The sequence below is a fragment of the Bipolaris maydis genome (assembly GCF_028858645.1).
Source record: "Bipolaris maydis strain C4 unplaced genomic scaffold PSV08scaffold_3, whole genome shotgun sequence".
NCBI lineage: Eukaryota > Fungi > Ascomycota > Dothideomycetes > Pleosporales > Pleosporaceae > Bipolaris > Bipolaris maydis.
This window is the reverse complement of record NW_027093859.1, coordinates 1004101-1020377: the sequence shown is the minus strand read 5'-3', so window position 1 is coordinate 1020377 and position 16277 is coordinate 1004101. Positions and strand designations below refer to the sequence as shown.

Here is a 16277-nt window from a genome sequence, read left to right as displayed (position 1 = left end):
TACACTGCATGCTTATTACGTGAGGCTCGCCTAGTATAATCCTATTGGCCAAGGAGACGACACTATAGACTTCGTGTTAGACTGAACTTAAAGTAACCTATTCTCTCACTTCATCCTATGTCGATACCTCCTGCCCTATTTTTTGCCTCGCTCGCCCTATCCTATGTTCAGCTTTCAGATTGAAACTTCAATTACACTTTGTGTTAAAATAACTGCGAAACACAGTAAGTTAATACCTGCTCTTAAAAATACTCTAGCTAAACTAGACAAAGGCGCTAGCGGTTTATTTGCGTCTTAGCAGAAATGATTTGCAATATGCTGTACAGTTTTAGAAGAGACTAAAGAGGTAACATTAATTTCGATAAAATCTAGATAAAGTGTTTTCTAACGAACACGAAAGCTCTTAAATGACGTATGATATAGGGTAAGTAAGGAATCTATCCAATTATACGCCATTACGGTTTCCATTAAGAAACTTAGTTAAATACCTAATACTTAGAAGAAGTGGTTAAAGTAACGCACATCTTAAGGATTACCTGAGACGACAACAATAATATGGAGCTCTAGCTAGGGCAGCTATTGAGTCAGTAACAAGCAACAGCTATAGTGGGTGCCTATAGACGCTTGAGGGTTATAGTAGCATAGTTACCTTAGTGGCCTTCTCGCACGACTTAGCCCCGCCAGCGTTAGCGTTCAAAAATAATACTATTGGGATCTAGAATATGAGTGATAGAGCATGTATACAGAATGTCAAGAACTATAGGAGTAGTATTAAATTAGTAGCATTCTTCTACGACTCTACATAGCTAGCGTTGGCGTTTTAGGATAGAACTATTAAGATATAGAACGCGAGTAGTAGCGCGTGCCTACGTATCCTTAGTACTAGTATGAGGTTAGATCGTAAGTAGGTTATATACGATGGTAGTGATATACCACATATACTCTTTAAGTATTGACCGTAAAGACTAGCTGTGAGTGAGGCCTAAGTAAGCATGGGAGTAGGATTAGGGAGGGTCTGGCTTTGTCACGTGATCTAGGTGAACAATTGTGGATAAATGGGTAGATTTTTGTAGCTACTACGCCTCTGTGCTTGTTTCAAGGTAGATGTATAGCTACTACTTAAGAATAGTACCACTAGCATGTCGGGCACTCGTTGCACCGCAAGAATCCAAAACCGAGTTCCACGCACATGCTCCTAAACCTCGATTCCTGGGTTCCTGGGTTGACGCAGCATCCACTAAAACCGCACCCATACCCATATGATGCGCCGATGGCACTGCACGCTGCCTGTGAGTTGGGTGGGCCTCCTTGGCAAGCACACTTCCTGGCTTCGACGCTATTCGTCATGCTGAGCGCGACAAGAAGGCCAGAGATGATGGCGGTGCGGAAGAGCATTTTCTGTCGAAGTGAGCTGGCGTTGCCGACAAGGAAGATGTTTTCATGATTTACCTTGGGTGATGGTTTTATGTTTGAGTTATCGAAGCCGGGTGTTTGATCTTTAGAGAATTTTGATGAGGGCACTTGGGCTTAATGGAATGTGGATGGAAATATTATTTATACTTGAAGATGAGGTCCTGTTAATGCTCATCTTAGTCTGTTTGGTCGCCGTATTCTCGCATACGATGCCATATTAGCCAACTTTGCGTCTCACATGTCGCTATCATGACCGCGCATAACTTCCATGTACCGAATTTCTATAGACTTGGCTGCATAAAGGCCAACAGCTACTGTTTAGTGTCTTTGAGCTGAGAAGCTGGTCTCCCTCGAGCTGAGTAGCTGGCCTCCCTTGAGCTGAGCAGCTAGCCCACACTGAGCTTGCGCAACCTCTACGTGACCCTCTACAGTCTAATTTATACAAGGTTTCCTACACAAATTAGATTGTAGAGGGTTGTTGTGTAGTAAGTATTAGAGGTGTACACAGGTGTTCGCGGGTATTTACATACTAGTACTACTATGTAAAATCTTCTACAACGTTGTCACGTACTTGTCGGTAGTGTGCCCACGGAACACGAACGCGCATCTTGACACTATAAACTTAGTGCGCGGTAACTCCCCAACTATACATAGCTCCGATTGATGAAGCAATTGCAGATCCGGGATCGCGAGATCTAGGAGTACAGTTCACGTTAAAAGAGGTTGCTGAAAAATGGGGCGTTGACTGCTCAATGTTAGGCTGTTACTGGAGGCATAGAGTGTATGCGAGCTAGTAGAGAATACAGGCTTCGGCTTGGAATCAAATTGGCAGAAGAATGGTAGTAGATATTGACCCGGTGGCTGTCGCTAGGATTAGATTTCCTTTTTCTAGTGCGCCACTGAAGCTATTGGTACTACGAATTTTAGTAGCAGAAGAATTGGTCTCACCAGCGGCTCGGTTATTAGTGAAGAAGTCCTTCAAAGGCCGTATGCTACATGACGGCTGTTCAAACTACAGTTTTAGCAGAGGTGCCATGTAGAGGACGTGTCTCCGTCACAACGGTCACCGACAGTTCTTCAATTATTGGCATCTCGATATATTCCCCGTGACTGCCTCTCCTTCAACTGCATATAACCAGGCAAAGAAGGAGGTGAAAGCTATACGAAAAATCACATGGAGATAGCACACGTTTTGGCCTGATAACAACACCATACCTGATGCGCTCATTGTGAGCCAAGTGCTGCAGCAATTAGCCTTGTACCAGATCTGTTGCCAATGCGACACATTGATTCTTCTCATAGGGATCTTCTGGGTCGGAGATATGAGATGTACGTACACGGCGAGCATGCTGTGTAGGTACGAAAGTGCTTGTAGAGGGTTTGACCATAGCTCTTCGCTCGATGTTTTTCCCTGCTTTCTAATTGGACCATATCTATGCCGACTATTGACCGAAGAGGTGGACAAATTATCGCAATTGCAGCTATGCAAATTCACCGGCACATTGCACAACGCGCACAACTGCAGCGCGCCATAGATGCAGAAGCACAAGCCGCGAATTGGCGAATAGTTTGGTGTTCCACGTCGGCAAGACGCATTCACCGCCGTTTGGTCCCCCCACCCAGTTGGCCCCCCCCCCCCCCCCCCCCCCCAACCCGCCTGGAACAACGTCGCTCCGACGTCACCATGTCCGCCCAGGCAACAACCGAAGTCTCGCCTGCGTTTACGTAAGCCCCCACTAGTGTCTTCCCACTGAATATATAAACCCCTCCTCCCACATCTCTTCTGTTCTTTAGCTCTGTGAGTCTTTTCCCACCGACCCCCTACTGTTGAGACCAGAACACTAACGTCCTGAAGCTTTGCCTTTTGGCTTAGATCAAGTGTAGTAGTATGGCGGCCCCCCATATTGAGTTTGGCTTTTCCAGTTAACGAAAACTAGTCTGTTCTTTTCAGGTATGCAGTTCACGCTCCCATATCCCATACTCCATATTTCGTTTTCCAGATCTCGCATCCCAAGCTCCCATCTCTTATCTCGCACATTAACTAATCATCGCATCAGTTTAATCTCTGAAACGCGATTACGATCGCATTCAAGATTATCCTTATTTTTGTAAACAGTGGACGGCTCCCTAGGCTTGCTTATAGTCGTCCTCACAGTGTCGTCCGTATCGCACTACCTCGGACTGACGCGAACTTTTTCATCAAGTCTTCTGGATAGCTCCTGTTGCTTGAGGAAGAAGATAGTCGCGATCGTAAATTTTCAATACCAGTAACAATACGCTCAACAATACGCAATAATACACTCAATGCGTATCCCTGGCCCTTCCCCTATCTCCTGCATGGGCTGCGCCTCACGACACGTCAGCTCAACATACGTGTCAACGAATGATTGGCATATGCGTTTATCCGTAATCCCGCTTATATCATCTCGAACCATATCCACACGCATTGACAGTGATATCCAATATCGAAGTGGAGATGAGTCAATTATCTCCAATTAGATGAGACGTAGAAGCGCCAGGTTTGCCTCTTATCTCGGTTAGCTCTTGGCGAAGCGTTTTATTGGCCATATCGCCGTAACACGATACTTTTATGCTCCCGCATTGCCGAAGACACAGTCAGTGTAGCGCTTGCAATCAATGAATGCGCCGTAGTTACAATATTGGAATTCCATTTTCGTGTCCAACAGCAGTAAAAGAGGGACGGGGGCGTAAAGACTAACGTTTACGGTTAGTTATGCTGTTGGTGGCGCTACGCATTCATCTATTCTTGTGGCTCTACGCACCGGTTGATTGGTTTGCGTCGCTGTGCAATGAGGGCATAGACCTGATCTTGCGCAGCGCTCTGTATGTGATGCGATATAGTTCCTCGCAGATCATGCTATGGACAGCACCTACCCTTGTCCTCGTCTGCCACTGCAACTGCTCTGATAGGCTAGTACCTAGCATACCCACATGCGTGAGTGGAGCTCTGCAGTTTACCTATACGCTACGCTCGATGGAACGTTGCGGCGCAAGGATTGCTTATAGCGAATCAGAACTGTGTTTCTGGCACTGCCGTTGCGTTTTCGACATGTCAGTGCCAGCGCTGCGCTGCCTATTGGCTGCTCATGTAGGCCTGGCCTAGTTTCAGCCTGATGCGCCTTGCACGTCTCCAGAATGGACATCATTTCCGACTGCGTTATGTGTATGCTCGTCAGCAGTCGTATATATACTAGTAGCAGAGAAAGTAATTAGAGAGATGTGCACCAGTAACGCCTACAAGTTGCAACTCATACTCACGCTTGTACCCCACGAAACATGTCCGCCATAGTTACCGAGGAAGCCTTCGTCGAAGTCCTTCGCACTCAGGTGCAGCAGATAACGAGCCTGTTATCAGATATCAACCACCAACTGAACGCTTTAGAGGAGTCTTCATCAACGACAAAAAAGCAAGTCGAGAGACGGCAACTCCGCTCCGGACCAAAATCTGGGAAGCAACAGCGGCTATATCAGTTAGCTAATCAGATTGAGAGATCTAAGTCTCAGACCCACGCCATCTTTGAACAACTTCTCGATAGAGTAAGGGCCTTCTCGAACACAGATTTAACATCATTGAAAGCTCAAAACATTTCGAAAGAGGCCGTAGCACAGAATTCTACGTGCTTTGGCAATCAAATCGATCAGATTGAACAAGCCAACATTAAGTTGATCACGAGCGGCGCTACGGTCAAAGACAAATCGACAGCCTCCAGCAAAATAAGCGCAAGCACTATCCCCTCGATAAATGTGGTACCGACGAGTCCTCAGGAGCCTCTACATGGGCACGTTTTACCCATCTTGCCACATGATCCACCCAACGAGCAGGCACCCAACGAGCAGACACAAGCTCCACGATATCCATGTCAACACTCACAGCTTTTCGAGAACATGGCTTCAACTATACAGAAGGCACAAACCGACCTTGAACACAGCAAGGTTGCTGAACGTGGCTACCTCATACTAGAGTCTAGCCCCCTTGACGAAGACTTATCTGAATTTTGGCATGGATGTGAAGCGGCGCCCCATGACAAGAACATGATACAGGGATTCATTCTTCGGCCCCATGATTCTGGTTACCTAGAAGTTTTAGTGGATCCATCAGCTTCCATCAATCTCACCACTATTCCCTCATTTGAAGAAACATCCCAGCCACCACAAGACCCAGAACAAGACTTTCAGAATTGGATCGAGCAGCCCCAACAATATGGTAAATATTTAATCTGCGATCCACTCAAGGAACACAAAGTCAACAAGATCCTCGATGCAGGATCACTTAACCTGAGACCTCAAATACCTGGAGTTAATTCAGCTTACTGGTACGTAAGCTTTGATGCTGACACCCCGGCCCCAATGCACATGGAAGATGCCAATACGGGATCTGCAAACCTGTTGCTTGCAGGGGCAGACAAGCATTGGCTTATCATCCATCGCAGTAGCGCCTCAGAGTTTGAAGACTGTGTCAAAAAAGAGCTTTCTGGAGGTGATTGTTCGCAGTTCGTTCGCCACCAAGACTTCATTCCTGGTCCGCTGTGGTTAAAGAAAAGAGGTATTGCGTTCGAGATTGTTGTTCAGAAACCAGGAGACATCATGTGCACGCTCCCTGGGCGCACGTACCACGCTGTCCGAAATACGGGCAAGAATTTTGCCGTTGCCATAAATTACGAATTCGAGGATGCACCCGATCAGCCGTTGGAGTACCGATGGTGCTCTAAAGGCAGAACTAAATGCGGTTCTACAGCCCTTACCATGGAAGACTTCCAAAGGTCCCCTATGGTATCATCCGATACTTCTTCATCTATCGATACAATTGTTATTCTACAAGAAGAATTGAAAGATGGACTAATGGAAAAAAACCACCTGGAGATGTCGATTGAATCTACCTCTCAGGAATTTATCAAGCAATGTTCAAATCCGGAGTGGTTTGGATATAAGAGCAAACAGGAATTGCAGACGGATCTTGCTTTGTTCAACCCTGGACGTCAGTTGAACGACACTGTCCTTCGTCAACTTCTCGAATTGATATCCCTCCCACACGGTTACGTTGTCGTTGAGTCTCTTGGACTAGACCTTTCGAGACTATCCACGGAACATATACGCAACGACGATGTCAAGGGACTCGTTTTCCCGTTTCATGTGAACAAATCGGATCCTTCGAGCACCGCTGATCGTGATCATTGGGCGATGGGCATCCTTGATCTAGGAAGGAAGTTGTTCACTACTTACGATTTACCAGAAGACCTGTCTCTGGAATACAAATTCTCTTTGGAATGCGCGTTACAAGAAGAAAGTTCAACCCATTCTGTTTTAGAGCTGAATGTTCAACCTGTAGGTCTTCTATCCTTTTGCTCAATAGTTTAATAGGTTATTTGCATAATCGACTAACACTTATTTTTAGCTACCACCAAATCCAGATGGGCAATCCTGTGGCTTTTGCTGTTGCCTTGCGCTAGAGTGCTACCTTGATGGTATTAGCCACGATGAGAAGACACGCGAGACCCTTCGATTCCGTTATCTCTCAAAGTTGGTACAGCATTACGAAACTTCTGCCCGTCTTAGCAAGGTCCTTCCATATTCGCAACCAATGAAAGTAACAGCAGCGTTAAGCTTGATTGAGCTACCTCAAATCGACACTGGACCTCCTACGCACAGTCATGAATTCTCAAGCGAGTGTTTGGATGACATAGAGATGGAAGAGACCTCTAGAAATACCCTTAGAGAAGCACTTGCATCTACGGAGGCATCAATCGATTTGGAACGCAAGGCTCGGCTGGCGCAAATGATCATGCAATGCTCCTCTAATGATTTCCCTAAAATCAATGACTGGAAATTATCTGTTGCCGAAAACACTAACCTGGCTGCTCAGAATTCTGTACGGACAATCCCTATGGTAATGGAAGAAATTTCACGAAGCAAAGAAGCCTTCTCCGCTCCAACTCTGCATCAACGCCGGCTACTAATAGAGCTGGCTGTTATGTATGAAATCCAAGTTCGAAAGGAAGTCGAGCACATGCAGACAGTCCGAAAACTAAGGAGAAGGGCACAAGCAAATGGAGAAAAGGTAGAGCCTCTTTCAAATAGTGGCAAGACGGCCGAGAATAGAGTTCTAGACAGAATTATCTGGCAAAGTGCATCTGGAGATCGGATTTCTTATAAAAACCAGCAACTTGGATCCAAGGAGCGATTCCGCCTGAGGGAGCGAATAGACATCGGCCAGAAATTGTGTGCTATCGTACTACGACTTGGCCCAGGAGCTTTATTTGGCTTACCAGCTACCACAGTATATCCCTCAGAGATATCACTTTCCTTTGGTAAATGCTGTCACATATCTCTTTGTCAAGCAATCGAACCTCGCGAGTAAGAACCATAACCTCTATACCGTTCGCTATGCTGATATCCTCTAGTTATCATACTATGTCGGCATTAGATGTGAAGTTCTTTCTTGATTGGTTCGATAGATTGAACCCAGAATTTCTACGAAACTCAAAAACGCTCGATTTCCAGTATTTGCTCCCTCAGTACAAAGACCTAATTGTTAAGGAGTACTCTATAGAGCATCAAAATTGTAGATCATTGATGAAGAGAAAGCTGAGGCCTCCTAAATGTTCTGAGTCACGCCTAAGAGCAGAAAAGAAGCCAAGGAACTTGACTGATAGCTCTTGACGTTTAATGGATTTGCGTTGTTGATTTTTAGGTTTCTAGATTTAGTAGGCGGATTATTAGAGAAGCGAACTACAGCACTACAGTTTTGAGCGCTAACTTCTATATTGTAAATGTCTCTAAGTAGTTAAAGTAAATAAAGCCTGTCTCCGTCCATGGACTTAGAATACTCTTGGTTTCCATAGTCCTGTCGTAGGTCCTATTTCCATCTTGTAGCTACTATGTCAGAGCACCAACCGACGAAGAGAGTTCGACTCGTGGAGCAACAGCCTTCTGACGGAGGTCTATCGCAGAGCGTCTCCCAGGAGACTGCCTTAACATGCCCAAAGTCCCTTACGCTACCGATACCTTCGTCTTACAATCATGCCCTGGGCAATCTAAAGGGTAACTTCCAAGGAAAAGCCTTCCAACAACATGGAAAAAGTTGGATTACGTTGATTAGTATTGAGTATCAATTATCAATTAGGCGTAGGGGTATATCCGCTATAGATTGGACATCAAAAAAGCTCCCAGAAGTTCGTGATGACACTGCGATACTAGAGATTATCGAGAGACTGTTAAACGCAGCTTAGTAGCAATTTGAGATCCGTGTTTAACTAGTATAGTTACCATTAACTATTCACACCATTGCTACTAAATTCATATCTATTTATCTAAAAAATGCATGAAGTATGTTAATAAAAATGTTTACCAAATTCGAGAAATGAAAATTGAAGCGCTGTGCCACGTTTCTGGAAAGTGAACGCAAAAGTTCACTAGTAAATACTCTTAAAGCTTGCTAGGCAGCATTATAATAGTTGGAGTTGAAGGCAATGGGCATAATTAAAAATATGATTACTTATCTTTTTGTTTGTATCCAGCCTTTCCGCAGATCACTATTGTGTATGCTTCGTCCATCCGATATTACACGATTGTTATTGGCAGTCCAATGCAAACTAACTAACGCTGAGCGAGACCGATATATGAATATCTTAGATGAGATCTTCGAGGACTCTTCCCCAATAGTAGCAATGCAGAAATCAGGTCTTAGAATTCGAATGTTTGGCGCAGATCTCGCGGCTCTTCAGGACCAGCTAATGGATCCCAATACTTGCATGAACTTCAAAGACCCTCAGCGTCCATTACACGTGTTTATTCTAGTTAATGATATCGTGGATAGTTCGGCCACACTGGTACGGGATTACCGCCCTGATGAAGAACAAGGATTTGTTCCTGACGACATGCCTTTCTCCCAACTCCAAGAAATCTTCGGCGACAATATAGCCGACCAAATATCTTCATTCTCCCCATTTGTTCTCTGCGCACCCTATCTCACTGGGTCGATGCCGAGTGCAGTACCTGGTTGGATCCCAATGTTCAACACTCGACCTTTTATCAATGTGCGCGCATATATTTCTACCTATAACGACTGCAATGGAAGACTCCTATTGATGGACCGAACTCTTATGGGCCGCGTCTTTGGATACAACAATTCCCAAAGCCCTTTTTTGCATATCGTCGATTCGACTGTTCCATGCTACCACTACCACCCAAAAGGGTTGTCCTTAGAGCATTTAAGAGCGGAGTTATCGTTGAATACGCTACAGGATATGTTTGCGGCAGCAATGCAGGAACCAAGAAGGCCTAACGATGACTATCTAGTGGTTAATACCTTGCATCCACTAAATGCATCAATTACAGTTAGGATAAAGCAGTGAAGTCGATTTTGGAATGTGGTTTTTGGAAAATTATCTTGCTCAAGACGTATATAGCTGTTGCATAATCTATAGAACATAGACAACTATGCCTCTCTCTCAACTCCCAGCAGAAATAGCAAACAATATTAACGTCCATCCCTGAGTGCTGGGACACCCGCCGTGCTGGGACAAATGAGGGGTACTTTGACTTTCGACACTTCGCTTTCTTCACACATTCTAATATTCGCTATATATTTAAATTGCCTATAGTGTATAGCTATTAGTAGATCTATCCCAATCCTCCCAACTAAAAATTACGTAGCTATTAATGCTCTTTTTGCAAATGTTACAAACAGCCTTTCCCATGTGAATAACAGCGTTACTCTGTTATAGCACTGCTTAGAAGTTTTCACTACCTATCGCATATAAAGAACGTTAGTATCCAGCCCCAAGCGCCTCATATTAACGTGGCAAGCTATCATCAGCTTCGCGCCTGCTGTAATGCCCAAAGCTATACAGGGTCGCCACGAGGATCGCTACTTCGGCTAGCGATAAGCGATCCTACATGCATAACGTAATTAGCTCAAGTTAGTTAACTAGTGTAATTTATCAACTATAGCTAAAGACCTTGTAGCTATGCACAGCCTCGTCTCTTTAGCAGATACTTAAATAATCTACACTCTGGTGTTAAAAAAACAATCGAAGCAACTACTAACAGGGCTAGGCGAAACGAAAGCTACTTCTCTATATTTATAATCATTGTAAAGTTAGCCTAACTAATATAAGAGACTACTAGTGTTTTAAGCACCACTACGTGCTCTAGCATTAATCTAACATTAATACATCCGCGCCACGGGCGCCCTCTATGGCCCTATAACTTCGCTCATCATTGCAGCTTGAGTGATTAGCTCTAGTTCACCTAACTCCTTCTAGGCAGCCTCACGCTTACAACCACGCTTTGCTTTACCTCTTTCCACCACAGCCTTTTCTTTAGCAGCACGCTTTGCCCGTGCCTCCTGCAAGTCCTCATAGCTCATCACCTTCGCCTTCCCCTTCCCTAGCACGACTAATCAAGTCGTTCAGCAGACCTTAGCCTCTCCATTAATCTTAGCCAACAGTCGATTGTGGTCCTACAGAAGACCTTATTTAGCGAACAAGATTTAAGCCGCGCTCGCCAGTTTCTGTACTCATCTCTATAGGCGTTATTTGCTTAGTTCGTCAAGCGTAGATATATCCTATTTAATTAGGTCATAAAGCGACACTAGACCTTCTATATTTACTAGCGTTACAGGTGTTACAGGCATTTCGTCCCTAGGGTCAGATCGTATAACCTCACTAGCTATAAAAACCATAAGCTCCGCAGGTAGCTTTAGCATATCTTAGAGTACTCTTTCTAGATTAAAAGGCAGCAAGCCACTTACAGCCCAGGCGGCCTTAATATTCCGCCTTATAAATGCCTTAGTCCTTGCAAGATCATATAGCAAAGTGAAGTATTCCTTACCAATTGTGTCTATGCCACCTCTATTTAGTCGCTCAACCTAGTCGCGATAGGCTGTCTTTAAGAGCGCGAATACTCCAACGTCGCAGGGCTGCAGCTTATAGAAGGTGTGAGAGGGGAGACAGCATAGCATAATATTGTTACTAAGGCAAAATTCAAGGATTTCTAGCGTTTCGTGAGTGCCAAAGCCATCGCAGATCAGCACCCACAGTTTACCGTCAGCCAGGTCTCTAGTTTAGGGATTAAAAGCACGCGTAAGCCACTCCAAGCTAATCTTAGAGTCATTATAACCGCTCTTAGAGAACCCATAGTGCCATCCAGATATGGGATACGTAGTCCAGTTACTTCGGTGCGTCAAGGCTGGCCAGATAATGAGAGGTAGCAGCGCCCTACCGTCAGCGCTTATGCACTCGACAGCAGTCACCATCGTCCGCTTCATACCAGTACCTCTATAGTCGCGTCTATCGTCCTTACCTACCAGGACTTTGACAGAGCCAAGCTTACTTAGCATAACCCCTGTCTCGTCCATATTATACACGTTCTCTAGCAGTACCGCTGCATCCTACAGCACCTTGCCAATTATCTAAAACCACTCTACAGTCTTATCGTATATATTATTCTCATAGCGCTTCCAGTCTATTGACTTGACTCGTCTCGCTTTAAGTTCAGGGTGGCGTTTCTCGAAGGCGCGAGCCCAGTTCTTGCCCAGAGGCTTGATCGGCTTATTAGTCGTCGTAGACCACCGGCGTGCGATACTAAAGGCTAGCGTAGGTACGTACTTAATCCGAACCAGTTACCCAAAACTAGACATTAGTAGCAAGAATAAAGCAAGTGCTTTCTCTTCCTCGACAGTCAGGTATTACTAGCGCTGAGCTTTTACTTCTTTCAACGTTCCTCCGTGCCTACGACGATAAAGGGTAGAGCGAGGGACATTACTCTTCTCCACCATAGTACGATATGTCTCACGCTAGTCAGAAGAGAAGGCTTCAGCCAGTACTTAACTAGCTGGATCCATGGCCGCAAGTATATTGCTATACCAGCAAAGGGGTGGTAACAAGCAGCCTCGATATAGCCAAAGCGCGTCCTGTCGCTTTGATGACATACGGCAGAGAACGAGCGGAGCTTATTCTAAAAATAGCAAGCGCACGACGCAGCTTTGAATGGCGCTTTAATACTGTACCTAACCAAACAAGTTATAGAAGTGCTTAAACGATCGCACTATAGTGCAGGCCACCAGATAGGATAATATTTGTGTAGTATTCCGCTCGCCTTTCAAGTGCGCAGTAAGAGTGGGCAAGCGGGCTCTAGCGAAACGTAGTTCCAAAGCCTTTCCGACCCTACGCCGCCCGCAATGCAACAGCGCTTAGCTATGCCACTACTCTCAGCCGCAGCTGAAGATAGATTGCCGCGCTTCTCTTAATCTAAAAGCGGCCTTGCTGCTCCATCAGCCTACAACAGCGCAAGGCGCGATTGACCAGTTTACTTCATCTCAGTCGCAGACCTCACGTTATGGACGGCCTTTCGGGCGCAGCAAGCGTCATCGCAGTGATCGACATATCCGCCAAGATTGCCTCGCTATGCGTCCAGTACTCTATGGCCGTAAAGGACGCGAAGGGCGATATCGAACGTGTGCAGAGAAAAGTTAGCGACATCAACCACGTGCTAAAGAAGATTAAGCAGCTCCTCGACAGCCAGGACAAGACTCGGCTCTCTGCCCCCCAAGGCCTGTTAGACTCGCTCGAACAATGCCTGAACGAGTTGGAAAGCTTAGGTGTGAAGCTAGAACCGGGAAAGACCCGCAAGACTATAAGCCGGTTTGGTTTACGTGCGCTTAAATGGCCGTTCACGAGCAAGGAGGTAGACAAGATCGTTTTAAACTTAGAAAGATACGAACAGACCTTTGGCTTAGCGCTACAGATTGATCAGACGTAAGCTTCTGTATACAGATACGTCGTGCGTAGAAACAGCTTCTCACTGACTATACAGAGCCGTTGTGTTCAGCATAGACCAGAAGCTGGATCTGGCCAAACTGCCTGTCGCGATAGGCGCCTCCTTCAATTCCCACAACGAAGAGCACAACGCACGATGCCTACCAAACACCCGCACCGAGCTGCTAGACGAGATCACAACATGGGCGAACAATAAAGATGGCAAGTCTATATTTTGGCTGAGCGGCATGGCAGGCACAGGAAAGTCAACAATTGCGCGGACGGTCGCTCAGTCGTTCGCCAGTCGAGGGCAACTTGGAGCCAGCTTCTTCTTCAAGAAAGGCGAGGGCGAGCGCGGCAACGCCTCACGGTTCTTTGCCACCATCGCTACCGACTTGGTGGTACACGAGCCCGGCATGCTACCTGGCATTAGGAAGACGCTCGACGAGGACTCTACGATCTCACACAAGGCTCTAAAAGACCAGTTCGAGAAGCTGATCCTAGAGCCACTATTGGGAATAAAGCAGGCTCGCTCGCAGGCCTTAGCGCGTGTTGTCGTGATCGACGCGCTGGACGAATGTGAGCAGGAAGCAGACATTCGGGCGATACTCCAGCTGCTTGCTCGGACAAAAGACATTCGCCTAGTGCCGCTGCGGATCGTGGTGACTAGCCGGCCCGAACTCCACATCCGCCTCGGCTTTAAGGAGATGCCGAACGGCACATACCAGGACCTCATCCTCCACGAAGTACTAAGAAGCACGATTGAACACGATATCCGTCTGTTTCTAGAGCATAAGTTCGCCATGATACGAAAAGAGCGCAAGTTGGCTTCAGACTGGCCAGCGAAGCAACAGATCCTCGCGCTCGTTGAGCTGGCTGTGCCGCTGTTCATCTACGCTGCCACTGTGTGTCGATATGTCGGTAGCAAAGGAAGCAATCCTATGGCTTTTCTAAATAAGGTCCTGCAGTATCAGAAGGCAACCTTTTCGCAGCTAGATCAGACGTATCTCCCTGTGCTCGATCAGCTGCTTAGTGAGCAGGAGGAAGACGAGAAGGAGACGTGGCTTCAGGCTTTCCGAGAAGTTGTTGGTAGTATTGTTGTTCTCGAAAGTCCACTCTCTGCCATCTCGCTTGCCCGCCTATTACAAGTTCCACAAGAAGAGATCCAGTGTCGTCTTGACCCTCTACACTCTGTTCTTAGTGTTCCTAACAATAAAGACGCGCCTATTCGTCTTTTGCACTTGTCCTTTCGCGAGTTCCTCCTCGACCCCAAAAAGCAAGGAGAGAGCCCGTTTTGGGTGGATGAGAAAATGACACACCAGAAGCTTGCATCTCGCTGCCTCGAGCTTATGTCTGGATCTGGCGGTCTTCATCAGGACATGTGCGGCCTTCCAGGCCCTGGAGTACTAAGGAGCGAGGTAGATGAGCAGACAGTTGCTACTAGGCTGCCACCTGATCTACAGTATGCGTGTCGCTACTGGGTTGACCATCTCAAGCAGAGTGGGCAAGGCATTGTTGACGGAGACGCCACGCACCTCTTTCTACGGAAGCATCTTCTTCATTGGCTTGAGGCTATGAGCCTTATAAGAGAACTGAGTACATGCATTAACTTGCTCGACAGCCTTCAGACGCTTACTAGTGTAAGACTTTTAAAAGACACCTTTCTCTTACTCTACTAACGTACGACGCAGGCACATACAATACTAGTTTCAAGCTTTCTCCATGACGCTAAGCGGTTCGTGCTGCGGTTCCGGTCTGTGCTTATAGACGCACCGTTGCAGACCTATTACTCGGCGTTAGTATTCGCACCAGAGAAGAGTGTGATACGACGAACATTTATAGGCCAAGTGCCAGAAAAGGTGGAGATGCTATCTAAGAAAGACGTAGACTGGGATGCGTGTCGCAGCACGCTCGAGGGCCATTCCGCCTATGTCACCGCGGTAGCCTTCTCGCCAGACGGGCAGCTGGTCGCGTCAGCATCTTGGGACAAGACAGTACGGCTGTGGGAGGCGGCGACAGGGACGTGTCGCAGCACGCTCGAGGGCCATTCCGCCTATGTCGCCGCGGTAGCCTTCTCGCCAGACGGGCAGCTGGTCGCATCAGCATCTTGGGACAAGACAGTACGGTTGTGGGAGGCGGCGACAGGGACATGTCGCAGCACGCTTAAAGGCTTTTCTGAGTACATCACCTTTATCAATTTCTCACCAAATGGGCAGGTACTACACACAAACCAAGGCGATATTCCTTTGCCTCAAGCCTCTGTTAGTACATCGCTCTTGAGGCCGACGCAGCAGTCCTCGTACATTCTAGTGCAGAATCAGTAGATATTACGCAACTAACAACGTTACTTATGGCTTCCTCCAGAGTATCGATCATACTCAACCACAGTACGCGAGGACAGAGCTTGTCTGGGGCTTGTATCTGGTCGTGTGGTTCTGCTTAGGATTCTCTAGTATCACGGTTATACAGATTCGCTTTAATACAAAGTATAACTAGTGTAGATTCTCTATTATAAAGCAAATAATCGCCGTCTAAGTAGTAGAGGTCTTGCTATTAACAATTTCTCTCAAGAGCGACGTCCGCGTTCGAGTTCATATCTAGACCGCCCACTAGGGCTGCGCCATAGCCCTAGAAGCCGCTAGCGATACATTACGTAAGGGTAATTATATAAGATATGCAGAGCGGCTTAGCGCGAACCGAGGTACCAATCATGACCGCGATTTTGCATAAACATAGGCATTGCAGGCGCTACAAGGCTGAACGTAGCTTACGGCGTTACTACAAGGCCTTTAAGACATAATAGTAATCTTTTAGAGTTTTTAAGGCGCTATAAGCTTCTATATAGCGCTGTAGTAAAGTAATGCTATTATATACAGAAGGATAGTCTGCTATAACTTACGCAAGAAGAGTAGCAATAGCAATGTAATTTTTAGTTAGATATGTTAAAATGTATTAATAGATAGCTCTAGTATACGACTATCATAGTTTTCTCGAGATTTTTAGCGTGCGCACAGAAAGCGAAGTGCTGAAAGTCAAAGTACCCCTCATTTGTCCCAGCACGGCGGGTGTCCCAGCACTCAGGGAGGG

The 16277-nt window shown here is 46.3% G+C and overlaps 3 protein-coding genes across 3 annotated transcripts; all 3 read left to right on the top strand.

The window, feature by feature from the left end:
- Nucleotides 1-5466: 5466 nt before the first annotated feature.
- Nucleotides 5467-6881, top strand: PSV08DRAFT_173473 (JmjC domain, hydroxylase-domain-containing protein; the record flags this gene model as incomplete). Its single annotated transcript, XM_066091866.1, has 2 exons — nucleotides 5467-6756; nucleotides 6843-6881. 2 exons carry the CDS (start codon nucleotides 5467-5469, stop codon nucleotides 6879-6881), a joined length of 1329 nt encoding a protein of 442 aa, XP_065949566.1.
- Nucleotides 6882-8918: 2037 nt separating this feature from the next.
- PSV08DRAFT_174892 (uncharacterized protein) lies at nucleotides 8919-9785 on the top strand (the record flags this gene model as incomplete). The annotated part of the gene is made up of 1 exon (XM_014219508.1): nucleotides 8919-9785. The coding sequence occupies one exon, from the start codon at nucleotides 8919-8921 to the stop codon at nucleotides 9783-9785; it is 867 nt and encodes a 288-aa protein (XP_014074983.1).
- A 2948-nt stretch (nucleotides 9786-12733) lies between these two features.
- Nucleotides 12734-15721, top strand: PSV08DRAFT_359824 (uncharacterized protein). Its single transcript, XM_014219511.2, has 3 exons — nucleotides 12734-13190; nucleotides 13249-14830; nucleotides 14882-15721. Exons 1-3 carry the CDS (start codon nucleotides 12772-12774, stop codon nucleotides 15512-15514), a joined length of 2634 nt encoding a protein of 877 aa, XP_014074986.2. The 5' UTR covers nucleotides 12734-12771; the 3' UTR covers nucleotides 15515-15721.
- Nucleotides 15722-16277: the final 556 nt, after the last annotated feature.